At 29.6% G+C, this 25,588-nt stretch overlaps 2 protein-coding genes across 2 annotated transcripts; one reads left to right on the forward strand and one right to left on the reverse strand.

Annotated features, from left to right (window-relative positions):
* The first annotated feature begins 3,969 nt into the window (after positions 1–3,969).
* LOC130981371 (GDSL esterase/lipase At5g14450) lies at positions 3,970–5,974 on the forward strand. Its single transcript, XM_057904961.1, has 5 exons — positions 3,970–4,237; positions 4,779–4,979; positions 5,154–5,326; positions 5,504–5,677; positions 5,957–5,974. The coding sequence occupies exons 1-5, from the start codon at positions 3,970–3,972 to the stop codon at positions 5,972–5,974; spliced, it is 834 nt and encodes a 277-aa protein (XP_057760944.1).
* Positions 5,639–11,288, reverse strand: LOC130981809 (protein KINESIN LIGHT CHAIN-RELATED 2). The gene is made up of 4 exons (XM_057905522.1): positions 11,001–11,288; positions 8,322–10,279; positions 7,972–8,179; positions 5,639–6,196 (listed from the first exon to the last, which is right to left on the reverse strand). Exons 2-4 carry the CDS (start codon positions 10,244–10,246, stop codon positions 6,128–6,130), a joined length of 2,202 nt encoding a protein of 733 aa, XP_057761505.1. The 5' UTR covers positions 10,247–10,279; positions 11,001–11,288; the 3' UTR covers positions 5,639–6,127.
* Positions 11,289–25,588: the final 14,300 nt, after the last annotated feature.

The raw sequence follows: 25,588 nt of genomic DNA on the forward strand, positions 1-25,588 counted from the left end.
AGGTTGGGGACGAATTTGATTTTCGCCCCAGACCTTAGGGACGAAAAAAATACTTAACCCTAAAAAGAATTAACGTTAGCATTGAAAAAAATAGTGTAACCCATTGTTTTGAAAACCAAACCGGACTGACCGGTTCAACCGGATTAACTGGGAACCGGTCACTAAGCCAGTCCGGTTAGGCTCAAAAACTGACCGATCAAAAAACCGGTTGAATCGGCAGTTAACCGGTGAACCGTTTGGACCGATTGATTTTTTGCTATTTTTCTTATCTTACTACTCCTCCCAAACGACGCCGTTTTACCCATTTAGTTTTTTTTTTTTAATATAAAGGAAACAGATTCCCTCTCTCTCAATCTCAACCCTATTTAACCAATTTAACCCTAAATTAGAAGCAATGAAGTCAAGCCCCAAATTCAATCTTCAACACTTCAGCAGTAGCAACCAGCGGCAGCATTAACACCAGTAGAGCTCTTCTCCTCGCCGTCGCGTCTCGTCTCACTCTCACCGCGAACGTCTCTCCGTTGTCACCTCTGTTCCATTGCTCGGCCGTTGCGGAGCTCATCTCCCCGCCGTCGCGTCTCGTCTCACTCTCATCGCGAACGTCTCTCCATCGTCACCTCTGTTCCACTGTTCAGCCGTCACCTCCTCTCATCGGGACCTTTCTTTCACCTCTGTGGAACGCTCGAGCAGTCGAGCTTCTTCACTTATTTCTCCATGTTCTCTCTTTTTCTGCTAAGTTTTATGATGAGGTCACTTTCTCCAGGTTCTCTCTCACACGTCAAGCCTGTCTTCAATCCCCTCTGAGCCCGAGCTCACTTTCCCTCTTCCATCACCGTCACTTGGATTCCTCCTTCGCTGCTGCTAGTCTTCAATTTAATTTTGCTTGTATTTGTACTTTTCTTTGATTTCTGATTTCTGATTCTGAATTTGCTAATTTCTGTTTAGCTTGAGTTTATGAATGTCTGAGTTTGTAAGCAGATCCCTACCCTTCTTCAGTTTTTATTTTTGGGAATTAATTGCTGTTTTTGGGGATTTGATTATGTTGATTGTTGCTTGTTTGTCTGGATTAATTGTTATATTTTCATTGTTGTCTTTTGCATTTAATTTCTGTTGATTGCTGCCTTCTACTTTTTAGCCTTTTTTTTATTTTGTTAATTAAATGAATTAATCAGGTTTTTGTGATTATGTTTTTGTAAATTTTAAATTATGTTTTTGTTTTATTTTTAATTTGTTACTGTAATTTGATTTCATAGTTTGTTTGTTTGTTCCAGATTATGATTATGTTTGTTCCAAATTTAAATTATGATTATGTTTGCAAATTCAATGGTTAGTGGTTATTATTGATTTGTTTGTTAGTTTTGATTTTTAGGTTATAAATTGGAACTTTAAATTTTAAATTTTATTTTTATTAGGTTAAATTTTATTGAAATTTAAATATTTAAAATTATATATTAAATTTTTGATAATTTTATTTAATATTTAATTAAACCGGTTGAACTCCGGTCGAACCAATGAACCAATGAACCAGTTATCTTATCGGTTTATTGACCGATCTAGTTCTCGCAACCTTGGTGTAACCTATAAAAATAAAGGGTAAGAGAATATAAAAAATTAAGGTTAAAAAAGAATATTATAATATTATATAAAGATAAGTTATTATGAGTAGATAAAAATACAATGAGAATTCTATGGCATAATGCAAAGATAGAAGTTGTTATTTGTGATCGTTAAAGTGATCGTTTTAGTTACCGTTGTAATATCTGATTACATAAAAAAAATATAAAATATATATTTAAATGTACATATATTCATATTTTTCTTTGTTATTTGTGACCGTTAAAGTTAAACGTGACTGTTGTAATTATTATTATAATATCTGATTATATAATATATAATTATGTTATTTTTAATTATATTTAAAAACCTATTTAGTTATATTTTAAAACTAATATTACAATTGATTACATTTAAAATAGATTGGTTATCCTAACTTTAGTAGAAACTTAAAAGAATTTATACGTTTATTTTTTATTTCTTGTAACATTTGATCATTTAGTGGGATCTTAAAAACAAATTAATTTTTTCTTGTACATTGAATTTTATTAGGTATAACGTTTCATAATTTTAATGGGAATTTAAAGTAAAATTTACATTGATTTTAGTGGGACCTTTATTAGGTATAACATTTCATAATTTTAATGGGACCTTAAGATGAAATTGACATTGATTTTATTCTTTGTAACGTTTGATAAATTTAATGGGACGTTAAGGTGTAAAAAATAAATAATGAGATATATGAAAAAAAATAAAAAATTAACAATGAATCTAGAGTCACTTAAGCTGATCTAACATCATGTTAAAAATTTATAGGACTAAAAATGAATTTAGAAGTTATCTTTAGCTCTTTTTTAATATATTACTAATAGATAATATATACTAATTTTTTTTAAAAATACATGTTAAGAATAAGGTTGAACATGCTAACACGTGATAATATTTAGGTATGTTCAAACATGTTTAATTTTTTTTTATTTTTTATTAAACAGTAAATACATATATTAAACAAATATTAATAAGTACTGTATTCAAAATGTATCCAACACACAGACACGACAATCAACAAAGTGTCCATGGTAAAAGATTTTTCCAAAAAACTTATATTCACAAAACATTCTCTCATTCTGTTAAATTGTTAAAGCATCCATGTATTAAGGTAGTGTTTTTTTTTATAGAGACTAAAATTAAAAATAAAAGGATTAAAATTTAGTATTGTGTTTAGTAATAAGAAATCGAAATTAAAATTTCAGTTCAAGCTACAAAATTTTAGCCTCTTCATTATTTTCAAAAATTAAAAAAAATAAGTGACTAAAATTTTTAAAAATAATTATTGAAATTTTAATAATATTTTTTTATAACTATTAAATATTTTTTTATTTTTCTATTAATTTTGAACCAAATAAAATACTAAAATATAACTCTATTGTATATATTTTACACAAGATATAATACGAAGACTTATTAATTTAATCTTAAATTCCTATCTATTAATCTTAATTTCTCTTCAAAAAATTTACTAAAAGTTCCAAATATACTTTTTCCCATACTAGAAAGCTCCATAAAACAGACCCTAAAAGTTGTTTGTGCCTTTCCCGTTACTAGATTCTGCGGTCCGGTGTACAAAAAAGAAGATTCTATTTAACCTTTTTGCTCAAAATATTAACCAGCAAAGCATGAAACAAACTAGAAAATTATAATTAATAATGGTCCTACAATTTTCACATAAGATAAAAGTGAGGATTCTTATTAGTGTTAGGTTTTTAACATTCGGAATTCGGATGATAAGCAACATATATGTGAAGGTTATGAAAAATCCAATATAAGAATTTTTTACACCTAGTAAAAAATACTGAAAATAATTTTTGTTGTAGACTACATCTTTGTTTTGTTTTGTTTTTTTGCTTTTTATGTAATGAGTTTGAATGCTACCTCTACTTTTTTGGTGTCAATAATAAAAAATTAAGACAACCATATAAGCTGAAAAATTTCATGCAAGAAAATCCATTATGGTACAGAATAATTCCAGTTCCAACTGGTCAAAAACTGGTCTTCCATAAACATTTTATTGCTCCATATTCAAGTTTACATGTCAATATATATGTGTATGTTTTGGAAAATTAAAACAAACATCATGATTAATTTGTTTCATCAAAAGCGTAAAGTTGCAGCAACTGTAAAATAAGCATAGACAAGATCGAATCCAGTTATTCTTACAAACTATTTTCACCGTGACATTATATTTATATAAAAAATAATCATGTCGGTGAACGGTGATATAACACGTTATTTGCAATTATCACAAGAGTTTCACTGCCTCCTTGGAGTTTGAGGAAGCACACTTACAAATTAGTGGCAGCAGAGCAAAACACAGAGGACAGAGTACACATTCCATAAGATAAAAAGCCTTGAACCATGGATTGTAGGAGAAGCAAACATGTAACAAGGCATTTGTGTTTGACTCTGTGTGTGTTATCATCATGGTCATTGGTTCAAGAAGCCTTAGGTGGTGGAAACAATAATAAGTGTTGGTTCCCTGCAATATACAACTTTGGGGACTCAAACTCAGACACTGGAGCCGTATCTGCAGCATTCACTAGTGTTCGACCTCCCAATGGTGAAACCTTCTTTGGCACTCTCTCAGGAAGAGCCTCTGATGGCCGTCTCATCATCGATTTCATAAGTAAGCCCAAACCACTTCTCATCCCTTCTCAGATTTCATCTTCATAAGTCTTTGGGTCAGGTTTACTTTTCTATATGCATCTATCAAATGTGTGTTTCCTTTTTTAAGTCATTAATCCTTAATTTGTGGGTTGCTAGTTTTATTTAATCAACATAAATCGTAAGAGACTCGATAGATTTCACATCTCAATCCATAATCCCTGCAATTAATGTTCGATCTCTCCCTAACCGCTTTAGTCTCAAAGTAATCTCTAGGATTGGCTGCTTGTACTAAAATAGTTTTTGAAATCTCAATTGCATCAATTGTATTCTGAAATTAGCAGAAGTACACTATATTAGATTCTCAATTCTTTTTCAGTAAATAACTCATCACACCATTAAAAACTAATATGGTACATTTATGCTAGTCTCAGAGACATAATTGCTGCAATTAGGATCTTGAGAACTATTTTGGTGCACGCGTGATTGGACTTTATAGATGTTGGAAATGTTAAGCATTCCTTTTTGTCATAAATATTTATTTTGGGTATGAATATATGCAGCTGAAGAATTGAAGCTTCCATACGTAAGTGCATATTTGAACTCGGTTGGGTCAAATTATAGGCATGGGGCAAACTTTGCAACAGGAGGTTCTTCAATTCTTCCGGGTGGTTATAGTCCTTTCCATCTTGGCCTTCAAGTTTCTCAGTTCATACAGTTCAAGTCACATACCAACATTCTCTTCAATCAGCTCTCTGACAACGGTTTCATTTTCTCATCCCTATGCCATTTTTCGTTTCATGTTTTATGTCACAATGCCAGTGCCCCTATAAAGGAAATGAAATAAAAACCTTCGTTTTTTTTTGAAAATGGTAGTAGTAGAATGGTGCTTCGTTATTATGCTAGTGACACTTGTTTATCTATTTTCAATATTCCAGGGACAGATCCACCTTTGAAAAGTGGTCTTCCAAGGCCTGAGGAATTCTCCAAGGCAATATACACCATTGATATTGGACAAAATGATCTTGCCTTTGGAATTCAACATGGTTCAATGGAACAAGTTAGAAGGTCTATTCCTCATATCTTGAGCCAATACTCCCAATCAGCTCAAGTAAGGGAACCATAAATTTAAATATAATTTTATATCAACAAACTATATTAAATCTATATTATTAGATTATCTTCGTGTAAAGAACACTAACTTCAACTTAATGCATTCGAGTCATTCCCGTTATAGCGATTTGGTTTTTGAGGACTTAAAATTTTGCATTGATTATTATGTTTGTAGCAACTATACAATGAAGGGGCAAGAGTGTTCTGGATTCATAACACAGGTCCAATTGGATGCTTACCATACAGTTACATTTACTATGAGCCTAAGAAGGGTAACATTGATGCAAATGGATGTGTGAAACCTCACAATGAGCTTGCTTTGGAATTTAACAGGCAACTCAAGAACCAAGTATTTCAGCTAAGGAAAAAGCTCCCTCTAGCTAAATTCACATATGTTGATGTGTTTAAAGCAAAATACCAACTAATCAGCACTGCAAAGAGCCAAGGTTGTAAAAGAACACTTAATTTAGTAGTATATAGTGTTTCAGCATTTCAAACTTTTAAGGGAATCGACCAAAAAAAAATTTTTTAAGGGCTAAATTGACAGTTCTCTCTATGTTTAAAGTTTAACTCTTGCATCATCAAAAAAAAAAAAAAAGTTTAACTCTTGTTCTTGCTTTTGTGGCAGGTTTTGTTCCTCCATTAGAGTTCTGTTGTGGTAGCTTCTATGGTTACCATATAAATTGTGGGAAGAAAGCTGTAGTGAATGGCACAGTTTATGGGAATCCATGCAAAAATCCTTCTCAACATGTTAGTTGGGATGGCATACATTACTCTCAAGCAGCAAATCAATGGATTGCTAAACGCATTCTCTATGGCTCCTTCTCTGATCCACCAATTCCAATTGGGCAGGCTTGTTTCTGAGAATCTGAGTTATACCCAACGGAATCTGGTTAACATTATTTGAGTTGGATTTTCAAGTTGGTATGCTAATAAAGAAGTTTCTAAGGTTTACGATTAGTTAAACTATTAAGGAGTTGTGCAAATGAGTACAAGCATATATCATAATTTATGTAAGAAATAAGAAAAAGAAAAAGAAGAAAAAGCAAATGTAACTTTAATATTTGGTGGACTTTTTTTTGGTTTACCCAAACGGTATCCCCAAGGATCTGAGCTCCATTTAAGGGTCTGCCGCTGGCTAATGAGTTGCTGCATGCACAAGATGGGATTCAAACTCTCGACACTTGCAAACGAACAAATGAGCTGACCACTCGACCAACCTAAGTTGGTTATATTTGGTGGACTTTGTTAGGTAGACATTAGACAATGGCTTTTGTGAACAATGGGTTCTAAAATTAGCCTAATAAAATAAACACGCACTACACCTCCAAATTATCCACCTAATCTTAATATTAAGATAACCATCCGCCCACACCTAGTGAAATGAACATCCATTGTTCACATTATTTAGTATTTTCATTGTCTACCTATATTTTTCCATTTGAAAATATCAATTATTGTTAGGTCATTGTAATGGTTTTATTTGTTCAGTCAAATTTGTATAATTGAACAGTTGCATTCATTTTTTGCGTAGTTAATATTATTAAATTTATGTAAAAGAATACTTTAAGAATATTGTTAAAGAAATTTTTAAAAATTTAAAAATATTTAGGATAATTGAGACCACTAAGTTAACTGCTCTCTAATACTACGTAATTGTCCTAGAAGCAAAAATATTATATGAATGCCTGAATTTACATCGATACTTCAATTTACATCATTTCAATATAAATTCAGATATCCATGTAGCACTTTTGCTTTTAGGACAATCACAGTAATATTAGAAAGCAATTGAATTGATTTAGTGGTGTCAATTACCCAAATATTTAAAACCTTGATAAATGTTCTTGGAGAACTGGCTAATAAAACTCATTGAATAAATGTCAAAATCCCAACTACCGGTGAGCAGTTATGGTTTATACCCTAAGTAAATCCCATGAATCACTTGAAAAAATCACATCAAGTGTTTGATATATTATTATATTTGTTTTTGTTTGACCTATGATGTCACTTAGGAGTTAAGACAATCACTTTCCAGTTAGAAGTGTCATGTCATTTTCATGTAGTCATATTCATAAGATTAATGACTATGACATGAAAACAAATAAAAATATTATATGGTAGCATCTCCAAACGCAGTAAGAAGCGACTGAATTTTCTAATACAGCATTAGGTATACCAGCATATAGAAAATTAAGTTCCGCCATACATTTCTTTGCATAGAAAAATTGAATTTTCAACCATTTTATAAAGTCAGTTATACAAATAAGAATATATGAATACAGATAAATTTCCTGTGCACTATAGAAAATACAAATACAGAAGAAACTTCTGTGAAAATGCTTGAGCAATGAACAAATTCGGAAAGTGGAGCATATTTCCACTTTGTTATTGTTCGGTTTCTTTGTTGGTCATATATGCGAGAGAAATGTTATGTGTACTCGTTTATTTTATTTCGTATACTAAGCCGACACACATATTTCCACACTTCATTTGAGGATGGAAGAATGTGTGCAAACTCAGAATAAGAAATAAAAAAGGTTACAAATAACACATTTCTATCCGAGAACAATGATAAAAACAAAGCAAACCACTAATTTCAATACCTTATATAATATATACAGCTTCATGCATGATTTATACCTTGATGAAATTTTCTTTTATGAGGTGTGAGTTTGCATCAAGAAGAGTTTCCAGTGACCTCCTTGTTTTCCTGTTCCGAGCCCTTCCTGCTTCTTTTAATAACTCTGCCAACCTACGCTTCTCATCATCCACATCAGGATTTGCTGTTCCAAGCTTCTCTTCTCTCATTCCAACTACATATTCCAAAATCTCAATGGCATCATCCACTCTGCAAAATCATTAGACATAAACAAGTATTAGTAATTAATAATTAAGGCCTGAAAATTATGTCCACATTCTTAAAACTATAATGTATTTGCATAAGGTTAAAACAAGTAAATTAAGAAATTGAGAAAATCATGAATATGTACCTGCCCATTGCATCATAGGTTCCTGCAAGATTGCTATAGACACCTAAGGTGTCTGGATGATATGGACCATACTCTTTTTCCAATATTGTCCTAGCCTCTTCAAACAAATCCGCGGCTTCATTTATAGCATAACGCTGCACGCAAGCAAGCCCCATTTGGTTCAAAGCAATCCCAAACAAAGCTGATTTCTTCTCTCCGCTTGCGCGAAACTTGGCAATGGAACTCTTAAAGATGTTATAGGAATCAGCATAGTTCCCTAGCATGTAATACATTACCCCCATCTGTGCCTCAATCCCTGCAACAGTGCTTTGTTGTCCAGGTGCATTACCATATATCTTCAAAGCCTTCTTCAAAAGCTTCAACCCTTTCTCCAAATCATTCATTGATTGGTATATCGCCGCAACATCAATCAAACCACTAGCAATGTCTTCTGAGAGGATCCCTGGTTTGATCTTCCCATAGATTCTCAGCGCATTTTCGCAGTAAGATTTTGATTCCTTGAACTTTCCTATCTTGTTATACAGGTCGGCTAACCGGACATAAACTGAACCAACCGTTGGATGGTTCTCTCCTTTGGTTGATTTGAACACAGTAAGTGCCTTTTGATAAGAGAATACCGCCTCATCATAGCGCGCCAAAGAGAGATACGCGTCACCAATGCTGCAATCAATGGTGGCAACATCTACTTCATGGCCATTTGCTGACATAGCCATGCTTGCAAGAACATAGTGCTCAAGTGCAGCCTCATAGTCACCCTTTGAATCACAAATAAGCCCCATTAGTCTTCTATCTGCCGCTTCCTCAAGTGAATCTGGTGAACTGTTTCCCTTGTGAATTTCAAGAGCTGTCTGACAAATCTTCTCAGCCTCATCAAACTGCAATGCCTGAACATGCGCCTCGGCTACATACCGGCATGTCTCACCATATCTTGGATCCGTTTCCCCCAGGATTTGCCCTTGAATTTCTAGGCCTGCTGTGTAAAACAGCAGAGAATTCTCAATCTGACCCATTATTGCATAAGTATCACCCAATTGCATGCAACCTGCAAATTTTGCTAGTGCATGATCCTGGCCATCCTCCAAAACCGGAATTTCAATCGAACGCTCAAGAATTGGAATGGCCTCATTGTACTGTCCCATATTACAGTATATTGATGCCAAGACATGGAGGCACATAACCATTTCCAAACTTGGTTTTCCATCAATAGCACAAGTCTCAAATGATTTCAAGGCTCTAAGAGCCAAATCAAGAGCCTTCCTTGGATTCTCACCCGAAGCAATCAAATCCCTTGTTTGCTTAAGCAAGAAAGGTCCCAATTCTGGATTATCTAAACCAGCAGAAATAGGATCCTCAATCCCCTTCATTAAACCAAGACTCTTGTACCTCCTCATATGGTAAAGACCATTTGATTTTCTAGCACCCCTCTCCTTCCTGGACGGCCTCTCGCGCAATTTCTTGCTTCCTCGAGTCGATTTTTCTGATTCTTCAATGACCTTTGAGTTTGGTGAGAGGTTATTTTCCTTCTTTATGGATTCATTACCACTAGCATTGCCATTGCCATTGGAATCCTCATTGTTCTCTCTGACAACCTTCTTTGTGATGTCCAAACCTGCAATGTCACCAACAAGATGGCAAAGCTCTGAATCAATCCTTGACTCTTCTCCATACGAGAAGAAACTAGCTCTGGACGGTGAGTGATCGGAGCTTCGCATCTCGCAGACATTGTGATACAATTGCTCAATGGAGGTGTCCACCACACCATCGATAGCCAAATCAATTGAGTCACTTTGAATGCTCCTTGGACTCAGTGTGCTCCTTGGAGATGCTTGTTGATTGTTGAAGTTTTCCTTGTGGGGTGTGTAACTCCCACTATGTTCTTCTTTTGCACTATTTACATGTAACTCATCCATTGCTAACCCAGGCATATGAAGAACAATTCAATCAGCACTCAACTTAATCTGCCATGAACAAAAATCAAATGAATAACAATGTTTTGATTTATATTCACTATCAGTTATATGTCATCACAGTAGCAAAAGTAATTATATTTTACAACAACATTTTGATTGGATGACAGAGTATGCAATTTTATATTGTCCCTACATTAAAATTAAACTCAAACATATAGATAAATAAATTCTTCAAATTTTAGAATAGGAAAACAAGAAACAAAAATCTGAAGAAGAAATCAGAATAAGCTTTGCGACATATTACATTTACTTACATACATTGATTTTTTGAGAACTGAATCAAAAAAAAAAAAATAAAATCAAGAGCCAAGTACTAACTTCACAGATAGAGAGGCAGAAAGAGAGAAATGCTTCAAAATCAACCATTGATTACTTGTTATGGAATTTAGAATAAAACTAGAAAAATTGTGTAAGAAGAAAGGACAAAAAAACAGAAAAGGGAAAAAGAGAAATGAATCAAACTTTAGAATCAATCACAACACAGAAAAGGGAAAAAAAAAAAAAAAAGAAGCCAACAGCAATTAAAACAAATTTAATTGATTGCGTGACATTGTTTCTTCTGAGATTCTCCACTAACATTACAACACAAGAACAAAAGCGCTTCTGAAATTCCATTCTCAGCATTGATAAACAAAACCCAATACACAAAAGCAACGATAAATAGAAAACATATTGTAATGATCAATGAACATAGGGGTGTTAGTGTTACCTTTATTACTCTCTGAAGAAAAAAGAGGCAAAACCTTATTTACAAGATGAAGAGGAATGAGGTCAATGTGGAATATACATAGCTGGTATGATTTGTAATGGTAAGCATTTATATATACACATGTGGGGGTATTGAAGAAGACGAAGAAGAGAGTATGTGGCAGTTACTGGGAGTTTTGGGAAGATTGGGAGGGTATAATTGGAATTGAAAGTGACATTATTGAGATTTTCTAGATAACATCATGTGTTGTGCTTGCAGAGCATGGAGTTGGAATGCTGAAGCAACACCAGGAAGTTGACCACTCTCCCACTCTTTCTTTCCCCCTTCAACGTCAACTGTTTCATTATTATTATTATCTTTTTCCTTTTTTCCATTTTGCTTTTTCCCAAGGTAAATTTCTTTAGAAACTTTGCATTATTCATTATATGAATTTTAGTGCCGGTACATTTAGTTAAGATAGTATATAAATAATAAAGATGCCTTTGGTATGCATTTTTATTTCAATATATATATATGCCCTAGCTTTTTAGTTTAAAGATACATAAGTTTTTAATTAATTAAAAAAAATTTATATATTATGTATATTAAAAGTAAAATTACAAAATAAAAAAAATTTCATTGAAAATGTAAAAGAAATAATACTATATATCTAAATCTTTTTTGTTAAGTAAGTCTAATCAAGTTGGTCTAACATTAACAAAAATTAATTATGAATAACACTACTCCAAATCTTATTGTTTAACTTGATTAAACTCAACTCATAAAAAAATTTGGTCGTCTAGTATTATTCATATAAAAAATTTAAATTTTCAATACATTTATTTTATATTCGTTAAATGAAAACATTTAAAATTTTTTGCTGGTGATAAAGCTTATTATGTGCCCTTACAATACATGTTTACTAAACCCAATTAAAAATACAAAAATGTCTCTTATTTTTTAAAATGCAAAATATTTAAATTCTTTTGTCTAAAATATATAAGGACAAATAAGTTTTCGAGTAAAACTTATATGTCTGACTTTTTAAAAAGTAAGGGACGTCTTTAAATTTTCAATTAGTCAAGAATTTATTTGTCTTTAAGATAAAAACTCAATGACCTATTTGTCGTTTTTTTTATTTTTTATTTTTAAAATTTTGTAAAAATAAAAAGATGAAAATAAAATTGTTTTCTCTTTTTTTTCCATAAAATTCAAAAAACAAAAATACTAAAAATAAAGATAAAAATAAAAACACAAACAAAATTCACCCTTAAGTAACTAACAATTTTTGCTTGTATTTATTTGGGTTAATTCTGATTAATTTTTTTTCCTAAGTTGGCCTTCTAATATTTGTCTAAAAGATGTCTTAGTTTTTTATATAGACATCCAAATCCTGTATTAACAAACAAGTAGTAAATGTAATTAATTTTTAAATTTATTATGTAAAAATTTATCTAAAAATAATTATGTGATCGTATAAAATTTTTATTAGTTTATTAAAATTAAATGCATATCGTAAATAATTTAGTTCAAGAAAAAGATAGTACATTGGAAAATAAAATTCTTTTTCAATAATTATTGTTGACTGTATATTTTGCGAATTCCAAATAATACTTACTTGTAGTGATTAATTTTTGGTAAGTACTTAATAATTAGCTGATTATGTTAGTTGAGAAGTGAGAACACAAATTTGATGACCCACATTCTTGCACCCCAAAACAAATATGATGATGAGTGGCATTACTTTGGGTAACATCGCCGTTAAAAGCTTTGTTATCTTGAAATTTAAAATAAATAAATAATGTACAAAGAAAAGATACAAGCTCATAAATTTGTTTAAAAAGATCATAATTCGTGTCAGATTTGCTTTTGGGGAATTTTTTAACATTTACTTATTGGTTCTTAGATGGTCCTTTTCCCCCCTTAATTTATAACTTCAAATTTGTAGTAGAAACTACTAAGCCTCCTTGATATTTTAACGCAATAATGTTTATAAAATTACACGGAAAAAATTAAGAGTAATAAAAAATAGAATTTAATTAATTTGTGTTATAAAAGTATATTTTAAAAATATAATAATAAATTTTTTTAATATTTTTGATATATTTAATGAATTAAAATTTAAAAATAAATTTTATAATATTTTTTATAAAATATTTTTTATGATATATTTAGAACACAAGTTAACAAATTTTTATAAAATATAAATAGTTTTGACAATATTTTAATGAGACTTGTTACATATACAAGTATTTTTGACTTACAAGCTATACAAGTTGGTCTAAGTTCAAGAAAAAAACATGCGCACCACTCCTTTAAATTGAGCGTCTAACGACGCGCCTTACAACACGTTTATTATGCCGCACTCTTCTTCTTCTTCTTCCTCAATCAAAACGCAAACCGTCAAAATTCAAGCGACATTCGAAACAAACTACGGTTCTGCGAAGAGTAGAAGAAATCAAGAAGAAAAGATACAAATCTCCATAAAAAATCACTAGAAAAAACAAAGAAACATTATTAAGGTACTGTTTTACTGTTTTTCTAGATTGTCTCTACCATGTGCCTCATCCTTAATTAGCAAAATATTAAAAGATTTCAATAAGAAATATACTGTAGGATGTATTTCTTAAATCCTTTAGGTGTATTTCTGTAATCGTTTGGTTTATTTCTATAACTGTTTGGGTGTATTTCTGTAATTCTTTGAATGTATTTCTGAAATTCCATTATTTTTAAAACAATTTTAAACCTTAATTTCAGAAATTATGAAAATCGAAAAAATCGAAAACAAAAAGAAAACGTACGAAGGAGATCAAATAAATTTAACAAAAAACTCAAAAAAACAAAATCTTTTAAAAAATAAAAGTTATATATTCACGCGTTAATTATTTTAGATTAATTTAAAAGTCTATTCAAGAGACACCCACACACGCAATATAAACTATACGTTTAGAAAGTTTTGTTCTCTTCAACCTTGTAAACGCAAATCACTTTTAAATTAGAAAACTTGTTGCAGTTGAAACGTAGGACCATAGGGGGATGGCGGGTTTAACGGCTTTTCGACGCGAAAAGATCAGTTGGCATGTTAACATGCATGCCAGTGACTTTGGATTTCATAAATGCCCACACGGAAACCGCCACGTGGCAAAAGTTGAAGGATACACTGGACGCAATGATTGGTAAATGGTGAGGATTTTGTATGAATGCGGTATCCACATGGACCACATCCAGCTGCATTGAGGCTGGTAACTTGTTAGCACTTAGCACCATTGATGGACCCCTCATACCAAGCCGTGGCTGCGGGCCGGGGCCCGGGCCCACCTCACAACCCCAAAAGTTGTTTATATTCCCATATTGATCATGATTTAACATGTATGGATTTTCTAGGGAATATATTTTTGCTTCTTTCATACGTGCATTTAGAAAAGGTTTTAAGATAATATTGCTCATAATATATAGAGAATATGATAAATTTATTATTAATAAAAAAATTTAAATTTTTTAATAAATATAAAATAAATATATTAAAAAATTTAATTTTGTATATTTTTATTAAAAAGATTTTATTTATAATTTTAATATGTACTCTTATAATACAAGATAAATAAATTCTTTAAATAAAAAAAAGAGAAAATTATTGGGAAGAGTCTCGTGGAAAAGATCAAGACAAGTCAAATAGAATTTTGGATTGAGTGATAGATAGGCAAAGGAGGTTTGTTATGGTTATTTGTGGGGATATTTTCAAGGTGATATATGATGTACATTATTGTTTTTGATGAAATGGTGGGATTAAGACTCACAAAATATAAATAAGTGTTTATCTTAATTTGGATTTAAGAATTAGTCAACGCTTCATCAAATAATTAAAAAAAATTGAGAGAATTTATTATAGTGAATTTATACATACCTTCTTGTTGTCCATAATATGATGTCTTTTTGAATTGTAGGAGTTATTGCTTTTTCTGTAATAATTTAGAGAGAAAAAACATTTAAGATTTATTAGAATTTAAACTTGTGTTTTAGTTAAATTGGGTGAAAATTTAATGGCAGTCGACTTTACGTGAAGTTAATAATTGAGAGCGGTTAGATGATTTGACTGATTTAACTAAATTTTCATCTAATAACTTCACGTGAAGTTGACTGCACATAAATTTCCACCGATAAATTTTATCTTTACAAATGATGATTCTTTTATCTCTACATATCAAGCAGAGTTAGTTGAATTTCTGAAGATAGGATCTGGTGAATTGATAGATATTATACAAAAAAAATTAAATAAATAAATAAAAGATTACTCTCATATAATCACATAAAAAGTCTATTAATTCAGAAATAATATATATAGTCATATCAATTTTGATTAAGTATTTTTTTTTGTCTTTGTTTATGATCAAATTATATAAATTAATAACTTTTGTAATTTCTATTGTTTTTAGTTTTTAGTATGAATTCAAATTTAATCACATTAATCCCATATATAGTGGAGCAGTTACATATTTATTAGAAAAAAATTCACTTTTTTTTAAAGATATTAAGATGATATTTTTTTATTTGTAAAATATATATTTTTATCTCTTATAACTTTTAAAAATATCATTTTTAATTTATTTAATTTTTTTTATGTTAACCAACATTAGTTCTATCATTTTTCAAGAAAAAATAAATTGTTTTTGACAAAAATACCTTTAACAATTTTTTTTGTGATTAAATTTTGTTTACCAAAATATTCTTTAACAAATTATTTTTTACTGATTAAATTATATATTTTTTAAATATTTTTTAAAAAAAATTTAATGATCAAATTATTTTTTTCTAATCAATAATTTTTTAATTATTAAGGAACTTGCTTTGTAAAGATGTAAAGGAATAAAATGTTAATTTTTAAGATTTGGGATTTATCCATCTTGACTTGCTTTTAAGTTTTGATAAAGTTGTTAATAATTTTTAATAGTTCTATGAAATAAATTATTTATTAATATTGATTATTATACATATTAATAGTGATAATTTTTTTTAATTTAATGTTAAAATAATATACATTGATATAAAAAAATTAATAGTAAAATACAAAAATAATTATTAACAAAAATTTTGGTGAAATTATAATTTAGTAATTAAAAAATTATTAAAGGATATCTTAGAAAAAAAATAATTAATCATTAAAAAAGTTTTTTAAAAATATTTTGATAAAAATATAATTTAATTAATAAAAAATAATTTGTTAACGGGTATTTTGGTAAATAAAATTTAACCACAAAAAAATAAAAAATTTTGCTAAAAGATATTTTTATAAAAATTAATTTATTTTTCTTAAAAAGGATAAAGTTAACATTAGTTAATACAAAACAAATTTAAATGAATTAACGAAGAAATTTTTTAAAAATTATAAAGAAGATAAGGGTACATTTTATAAATAGAAAAAATAAAAATATCATTTTAGCGTCTTTTAAAAAAAAGAGTAGAATTTTTTTATTTATTAATATCATATACTAATACAAATTTATGTAATAGTTAGTATGGACGCTGTCCACGCTCATTGTCACCAAATCTAACCCAACATACCTAATTTTAAAATTAAACATATACATATTAATGAATTAATTATGAATATTTTTTTCAAATTTAAATAGAAATATTCACGGTCAAATAATTTTTAAACTAAGTCTGACTTAGTTATATTCATGTACATACACACTCTTCTTCGTAAAGTAAATTTTATATGCATCATTATTTTTTCTTCATTTGCATTGTGTCTTCTTTTTTTTCTTCTTTTTCTACCTCTTCTTTTTTTTTTTCTCTCTTTTTCTACCTCTTCTTTTTCTCTTCTTTTGTTATTTTTTGTTTTTTATTTACTTCTTTCTCTACAAAGAATAATAGTTAGAAGTGAAGAAAAAGAATTTAATGATTCAATACTATTCAAATTTTTATTATGGACAAAGTATCTACTATCAATACAAAGATTTAATGGAATAAAGATTGATATATTAACTAAGAAAAGAAAAAAAAAAAAAATATATATATATATATATATATATATATATATATATATATATATATATAAATTTTGTCATAGATACTGTGTCACGGTTAAAATTTTTTATATTATTTTTATTTTTAATTGATTAAAAAATTTTTGTGTCACAATTAAAAAATTTTAGTACTATTTTTGTTTATAATGTCTTCTAATTAATTAATTAAAAAAAATTTGTGTTATGATTAATAAATTTTTATGTCACGATTATAAATTTTAAGTGCTATTTTTATTTCTTCTAACTTCCAGTTGATTAAAAAAAATTTTTATTTCATTGTTAAGGAATTTTTGTTTCACAATTAAAAAAATTTGGTATTATTTTTTATTTTATGTGTTTTTTATCTTTCTCCTTCTCTTTATCTTTTTATTTTTCTTATTTCGTCATTTTATATTTTTTTTTGTTTCATCTTACAAAAAAAATAAAAAAGTAAAAAAATACTGTAATAATATTAAGAGAAAAAAAAAGAAAATAAGAAATACTAAAAAAAATAGCAGTAATAGAAATCGAAAGAGAAAGAAAAAATAAATAAATAAGTACATAATTTATCATTTTATGTGTGTTATTTTTTTTTAATTTAAAATAATTTAATTAGACTTGATTATTTAAAATGTTTGAATATATAACGTACTAAATTTAAATATGTCAATGTTTATTGTAATGATAAGTATTTGATTATATAGATAATTGTTTTTATTTTTTTATAGCCTCAATGGATATGACCTATACATATAAGATGAAAGAAAAAAAATCACACAATATACAATTAAATAAATGAAGGGGGTAAAAAACATTCTAAAACCTAGTCTCTGCCCAAACCGTCAATATCCCTTCCATTAACACGTAATAACACATTGCAAATCTATTCATTTATTGGATGACTGGATGGTGAACAGAATAAATAAAATCCGGAAGTCCAACCAATAACATCACAACACCTTTTTCCCATTGTAAACTTTTTCCTATACTTTATATTAAAGATAGTAGTCACATTGTAAACAGAGAATGCCTTCTTAAATCAGTATGATATATAGCTTTTGGTATTAATTAGCTATGCTCTATTATTATTAATAATTATTTAATATATATGTTTTCTGTTATATGCTGTTTAATAGGCTTTATGGTCTTCATAAATATGAAATTGATTAGGAATATCAAGTTCTAAACTGATATTAAAGTCTATCTTAATTATGTATTGTTATGTTATTGGAATATTCATTTTATTGATGTCTATTTAGGTTTTTTTTTTATAAAATATAAGTGTATTAAAGATTTTGAATTTAGATCTTTTAAATTTTGAATATTTATTTAAGAGAATAAAGTATAATTTCTCATTTTTAAATATTTTTTTTATATTTTTTTTTATCACTTATGAAATAAATGATGAGAGATAATATTTTACTTTCTAAAATAAAATTCAAAATTTAGAGAATTCAAATCTATAAATCTTATAATAAATATTGAGAATATAGCTTTATATATAATAATCAGGACATTCTTGACTTTATATATGTTAATTATAGGATATATAATTAAAGGTTTTTTATGGCCTAGAAAAGGGAGTTTTAATTTATGACCTCTTTTAAAATTTGTATTTTTTAATTTCAATTTGGGTTAATCTCAGTGTTGTTGTTATGTCTGTAATATTGATTAAAAATGAAACAATTTTATTTTGTTTCTTAATGATTAAACAAAAATAGAGCAACATGTTATTTTTTAGTATACTGAGATGTTATAACTTCTACTGGATTGATTATGCAGAAGACAATTTCATTTTGTCTCTTATCGAATAAAATTAGAAACAGAATAGAGAAGAGAAAATGGCATAGCCATATATCCCGATTTAACCACTGTATGCAGTGTGACCTACATCCAGTTTCCACCACAACTGTGGTGTGATTTTCACTATCTTTCACAAAAATTACGATCCCCAGTTCCCTAGGATTCTATCAAATCTAAGACAAGCCAAACTTCTACCCAAGTTTGATTTAGTTAGATTCACTTCCTAAACTTTCAACCACTAAGTGCTCACCTAACTTAGTAAAAAAAATCTCTCATAATTATGAATACAATACATAAATACAACATAAAGAGTTTAAAATAATTTTATGACTTTTCTCCAAGAATATTTTCTTTGTCTTTTTTCTCAATGGTTTTTTCTATTACCTCATATAATGTCTTTTTCATTGATAAAAAATAAAAAAAAAAAGATAAAAATTGAAGAATAGAATATCCAATGTAAAGCCATGAAGGAAAAGAAGGGATAGTTTGAAAGTTATGAAGACTCAAATAGTGTACTCACTCTCCTTGCTTCAATTTCTAGTCATTTATCCTTTTTAAAGAAGAGTAAAACTTCCAAAATTTGAATTTGATTGAACATCTTTGATTTATTTTTCTTTTCCAAAATTTATATCAGAGGAAAGATGGAATAGTAGTAGTGATTTGAGTTGGCATGCATGATGCATCCTTACCTTACTACTTCTCTTTCTTCCTTTTTTCTTTTAGTTTCAAGGATAAGAGCCATTCATCCATTCTTTAGCTACAAATTTTGTTTTTTACCTTTGGTTTATAACAGTGATACATCATCTCCTTTTTTTATCTTACCTGAATGGTGCATGCACGAGGAAAGCAATTTCAACAAGTTGCAATGAAAGTAAATAGATGAAAATGTTGTTTTAATTTTCTGATTTTTTTCTGATTCAACCGTTGATTTAATTTTTGCTTTCTGCACTAGTTAGTCTCTGACTTTTTTTCTTCTTTTTTCTTTGTTACTTGAATTTGGTAATCACCTTTTTTCTTTTGATTGAACCCTAAACTGAACATCCATTTTTGTTTGAATAAGTTTTTTTTCTTCCTTAACTTAGGGATTCATCACGTGGTTTATTTTTCTGAAGAGAGAGGAGAGTGTTTAGTTACTTGGTTACGGATCAAAGAAAAGATTGTTGCATTCCTCTTTGTTTTGTGATCAGTAACAACCGTCATGGGTTTCAAGAGAATAAAATGGCTATTTTTGGTCTTAGGCCTATTATACTATTAGGTTTGTTTTGAGCAATATTTTTTTTTTTTTTGCACAATGAACACACACATTCATAAATATTTTTGGACTTTCAACTCAAGACTATAATGTTAATCAACATCAAATTATTATTATTATTTTTCTCAAACTCAATAATCTCTCCCTTAATGACAAACATTATAAGATAAAATGAATTGGAAAAAAGTAAAAGAAGTTTAATAATTCTTCCCTTTGATAATTCAAGTTTTAAGTTGATCTCCCCCTTTTTTTTTCGATTGGCTTCCTCTGAATATATGCTTTCCTAACCTGAAATTATTTTCGGAATAGCAATCTACGTAGAACTATAATAAATGATTATTAACTTCAATCTAACCAAAACCAACATTCAAAAGTAATTTAACAATCAGTATAATGCTAAATGAACAACACTAATTATCAATTAAACAGTCAAATTCATTCATCAATTAGATAGCCTAATTCTTCATTCAATTTATTTTTACATATTCACTCCTTTTTTGTTATTAAGGAGGTGAGATATACCCTACACAAAAATTATTAGATACAAAGAAATGTAGCAATTTAAAGTTAAAATTCTTCGAGTCACAATTACAATCATTCAGTTAAAGTAAAGAGTATTAAAAGATCATAACATAAATAGTAGAAGCAGTTCTAAGCATTGGTAGTATAACACTCTTATTATCAAAATGTCACACTTTCGCCTGCACACTCTAATAACGAAGATATTACGACGACTTCTATATACTTAATAATAAAATATGAGCTTTTAACTCAAAACTGTTTCGCTGTTTTCTTTAAAAAAACAAAAATTCTTTTTCTTTTCTTTTTACAAACATGCATATAATTCAATCACAATCTTCATATATATATATATATATATATATATATATATATATATATATATATATATATATATATATATATATATATATATATATATATATATATATATATATATATTATTAAAAAACAAAAGTGCTTTTTCTTTTCTTTTTACAAACATGCATATAATTCAATCACAATCTTATATTATATATATATATATATATATATATATATATATATACCAAACATATATATCATTACAAATCATAACTCCTATTCCTCTTACAAAAATATATAACAAGGCGAGAAAAAAATTATAACTAAGACATATCCAATACAATCAGATGCACAGAAAAAATACCTTAAACTCCTCGTCTATCCTGAAAAGAGAAATCTGTAGAGGATAAAAACCTAACCACACGGTTTCACAAGAGAAATTTTAGAACTATTATAAGAGAATACGTATAAAAAAGAGTATGAATTTCAACCACAACAATTATCGTTCATCTTATGAATCTATTCAAACATCAATATATAAATAATCCAAAAATTCAACTTCATATCTTTATTTATAAAAAGTTCCAATCTCGATAAATCACATAACATTTTAATACATATTAAAGGATCAATCAATCCAAACTTACTAATCACGGTCTCCGGTTCAAGCATAACCAATCACGACCTCTGACCCAACATATCCAACTAACACTCGGTCTCAAAATAGAATTAATAACATGCACAAACAATGCAAGGCAAATACAATTAAAGAGTAGTTATAGTAAGTACCACAATTAACAGTTAGAGAGAATTTATCAGATAGGCAAATCAAAACACTTAAGCACACCCAAACAATGGCAAACAAATGCAGTATGATGCATGTCTGTCCTACTAGCCATGAGCTCACATGTTGGTTAAAGTGTCAGAACTTAACTTAAATCCGGATGGCATCTCCCGGATTAGTCTTTCTGTCACGTATTCCCAGGAGGAATAATTCCGTAGGAGAGTGTCCTACCACCTTCTCTTGGAGGTATACTCAAAGAAAAATATTCTGTGGGAGAGTGCTCTACCACCTTGCAACCAGAGAGAGATGTGGAGAAAATATTTCGAGGGAAAATGTCCTCCCACCTTCTCTACTTTCAACACAAAACTACAAGAGGATGTAGGAAAAATATTTCGAATGAGAGTGTCCTACCAACTTTCCCACTCTCAACTAACAATCAAAAGAGGATGTAGGAAAAAATATTTCGAGGGAGAGTACCCTACCATCTTTCCCACTCTCGTACTACAACAGCATCCTTAGGAGGAATAATTTCAAGGGAGAGTGCCCTACCACCTTCTCCTGGAGGTATTCTCATTCACAAACATGCAAGCGGGACAAGACCACCGTCCTTGTCATTTCAGTAATAACAATCCTTTAAAATTTTAATCTGGAGCAAGTGGAACTAAGTGACAATTCTTGCATCTTACCCATATGTTTCAAAAATCAAGTCTTTATTTCATTTCCATCATAATCATACTTAGACATAACCAAGCTCAACATCAAAACCGCAATTATATAATAATTATATTTCAATAAGACCTCATCATTAATATAATCATAATTATCACTAATCAATCTTAATATTCTTCTCATTCACTTTCATATGTCATTCTTTAATTAATCACTTTAGGGGCAAACTAAACCCAACTTTCAAGCTTCTTAGATTCAACTTAAAATACTTTCAAGATCCTCAACCTTTACCTTATAATTATTAAAATTCACAAATCAATTTTCTAAATTAACAAAACTATAAATATTCAAGTTTTCTTTAACTGAGTTATCAAACTAACTCCAATAATTCATTTTTTCAAATCTATTTGAAACTCCCAAGAACATAACTCTTAAATTAAAATTAATTAAACAAAACTCACTTTTGATTTAACTAAAAATCACTTTTACCCAAAAACTTAGTGCATTCAAAACTAAGCCATTTTTAAATTATCAAATCATTTTCAAATATCAAACCATTTTTCATGGAAGCCGAACTACTTTTTATTTCAATCAAAATTAGCTTCCTTTCAAATATTTTTCTATTAAAATCAAAGAAAAATTACTTGTTCATTTCAAACTTTACAAGACCCTCCAACCATTTTTATTCAACGTTTAATATTAACCAAAACCACTTTTTTTACATTTTTACAAACATTTCAGTAACACCTCTCCTAAAACTCAGACTTTACCACTCTTATGAGTTCTATCAATTACTGCAATCATTGACCTTTTTCTCAACAACAATCAAAACAACAAGATTCTCAATTCATTCAATTTAGTAGCCAAAATAATGTTATTACTATAACCAAAATTTACAGCAAGCACTCAGTCTCAAATATCAGAAAATAGCCACAATCCAACCATCATCATAATAATTCCAAACCAGGCACAGACTCAACTCTATTCATCAATTACTCATCACGTTTTAATTTCACAATCAATACAGTATTATCAAGCAACCACTTCAGCAACAAATAACTAAAAAAATTTAATCGATCAATAAATTAACCAGACAAGCCATTATATTCATTCAAAGTAACTCAATTCAATTCATAAGACTTACAAAATCATAAAAACACATTTTTCGCATTAATATCGACTTGTAAAACTTCTTGAAAGTAAAATGAGATCTAGAAAAAATTCTACCTCGATCACGACTTAACTATGGGACAAACTCCCTTTTATACTTATTTTCACAACAGTCGCAGCTGCAATCGCAACTCCATTTTACTTCCATAGCAAAAGCAGCAGCTTCAATCACGACATGTAATAACAGGAACTCAACTCTATGGCAATAACGCCGCAAAACCCTCAGCATTATATAATAAGGCAACAATTATAGGGGCTTAGAAACAAAAATAACTCACTGTATAAAAAGAAATGAAGACTATGGGGCAGCAGCACCTCGGCAGTGTTTTCGGTGACCACAGCCACAGTGATGAATTCTGAATAGAGTCAGAAGAAGCGGTGGCAAGTTCCCAGCAGTTTCGATGGCCAGAACGATGGACTTGACGGCGGGGATCTCGTCTGACACCAACAACGGCAATGTAACTCCGGTAGTGACTGAGAAATGGCTCAACGACGGCAATGGAGGCACAGTGGCGACTGGGTAGTGACAACGGCGGCAAGTTGCACGGACGACAATGGTGACACGTGAAGACAGCTCCACGGACGGCGGCAGCAGCTCCTCCCTCCATGTCTCCTTCTCTCTCGTGTGGGCTCCTCGGCGACACTTCCCAACGACCGTGAATGGTAGCAGCGGCAGCGACTCTCTCTCTCTCTCTCTCTCTCTCTCTCTCTCTCTCTCTCATTTTCAACTGTGCTCTCTCTCTCTCTTCTTTAACGACGACGTCGACAGCGCGTCCCAACCCTGCCGATGCCATCCTCTTCCTCCCTCTCCTCTCCTCTCTCCTTCTCCATCTTAGCATGTGTGTGTATGTGTGTTGTCCCTGTGTGTGGTGTTTTGGGAGAAGATGGGATAGTTGCTAGGGTTTTAAAGGGAGTGTGAGTGTGTGGTATGCTAGGGTTAGAGTGAGTGTAAATTAGGATTTTTTTAGGAACGAATAATAAAATTAAAGTATAAAGAAATAATTGAAAATTAAATATAGTTCTAATATAATTACTCTTGAGAATACTACTTATTTTCACTTACAAAATTATTTTCTAAATAAATGCTCTAATTCAAAATTAGAGGTAATCAAATAGATTTTTCTTTTATTCATAAAATAAAGTTGATAATCTAACTATTCAAATCATAGCATATAAAGTTTTAATTATTTTTTAACTACTAAATTTTTAAATTATAAAAATAAAAAATATCCGATTACTATGAAAATTATGAGTGCTAATTGATTTAAAACTCAAAACCTCATAACTATCTTTAATTACTTTTTTATAAGATAATTTTTTAAAAATATAAATCATAAATAAATATCAATAATTTCAATTAATTCTTAAAAAAATTCGAGATCTTACAGGTAGAAGAGACAATGGACTAGACATCAAATTTCTCTTCCTCGATTTTCAAGATTTTGTCTTCTTCTTAATCAGATTGCATTGGTTCATCTTTCAAGAAATCAATATACTTTAGAAGTATTTCAATTTGAGTTGATCATATGTTTGGTCAAATTCACAAATTTTTGTATCATGTCTTTCACAATGCCATTGACCAAGTACTTGTTGGAGGAGGATGTACCAACAGCTAAGGGTGGAGGAAGACTTTAATCTTCTTCTTCTTTCATGATAGTGTCCTTTCCAGTTCTAATCCTATTTTTCTTAGATTGTTTTACTGCACTACCACATTTCAGATAAGATGTTCTATTCTTTTGTTTCTCGTCAGTTAGATCAACACCAAAATATTTGAAAAAATATGTTAAAAACATGCCATATATTAAGGAAACATTTTTGTCACCGCAGATACAATCATACATGTGACGTATCATCAAGTATGTAAAAGAGATTTATGCTTTGTTGAGAATGGCATATAGAACTAAGGTGTCACTGAGAGTAACCCTTTGATAGGAACAACTTTGAGACAAGAGAATATGAGTGATGATACGGTACAATTGGGCTCTAATAGGACCTAGAGACCGGTGGTTTGGAATGACACCATCCATGAGAAAAATATTCTGACATATATTGGCCAAAACATCTTTGTATAAAATGTCAAGATCATTATCCCATCTATCAGAAG

This window comes from Arachis stenosperma, chromosome 5, assembly GCF_014773155.1.
Source record: "Arachis stenosperma cultivar V10309 chromosome 5, arast.V10309.gnm1.PFL2, whole genome shotgun sequence".
Classification (NCBI taxonomy): domain Eukaryota; kingdom Viridiplantae; phylum Streptophyta; class Magnoliopsida; order Fabales; family Fabaceae; genus Arachis; species Arachis stenosperma.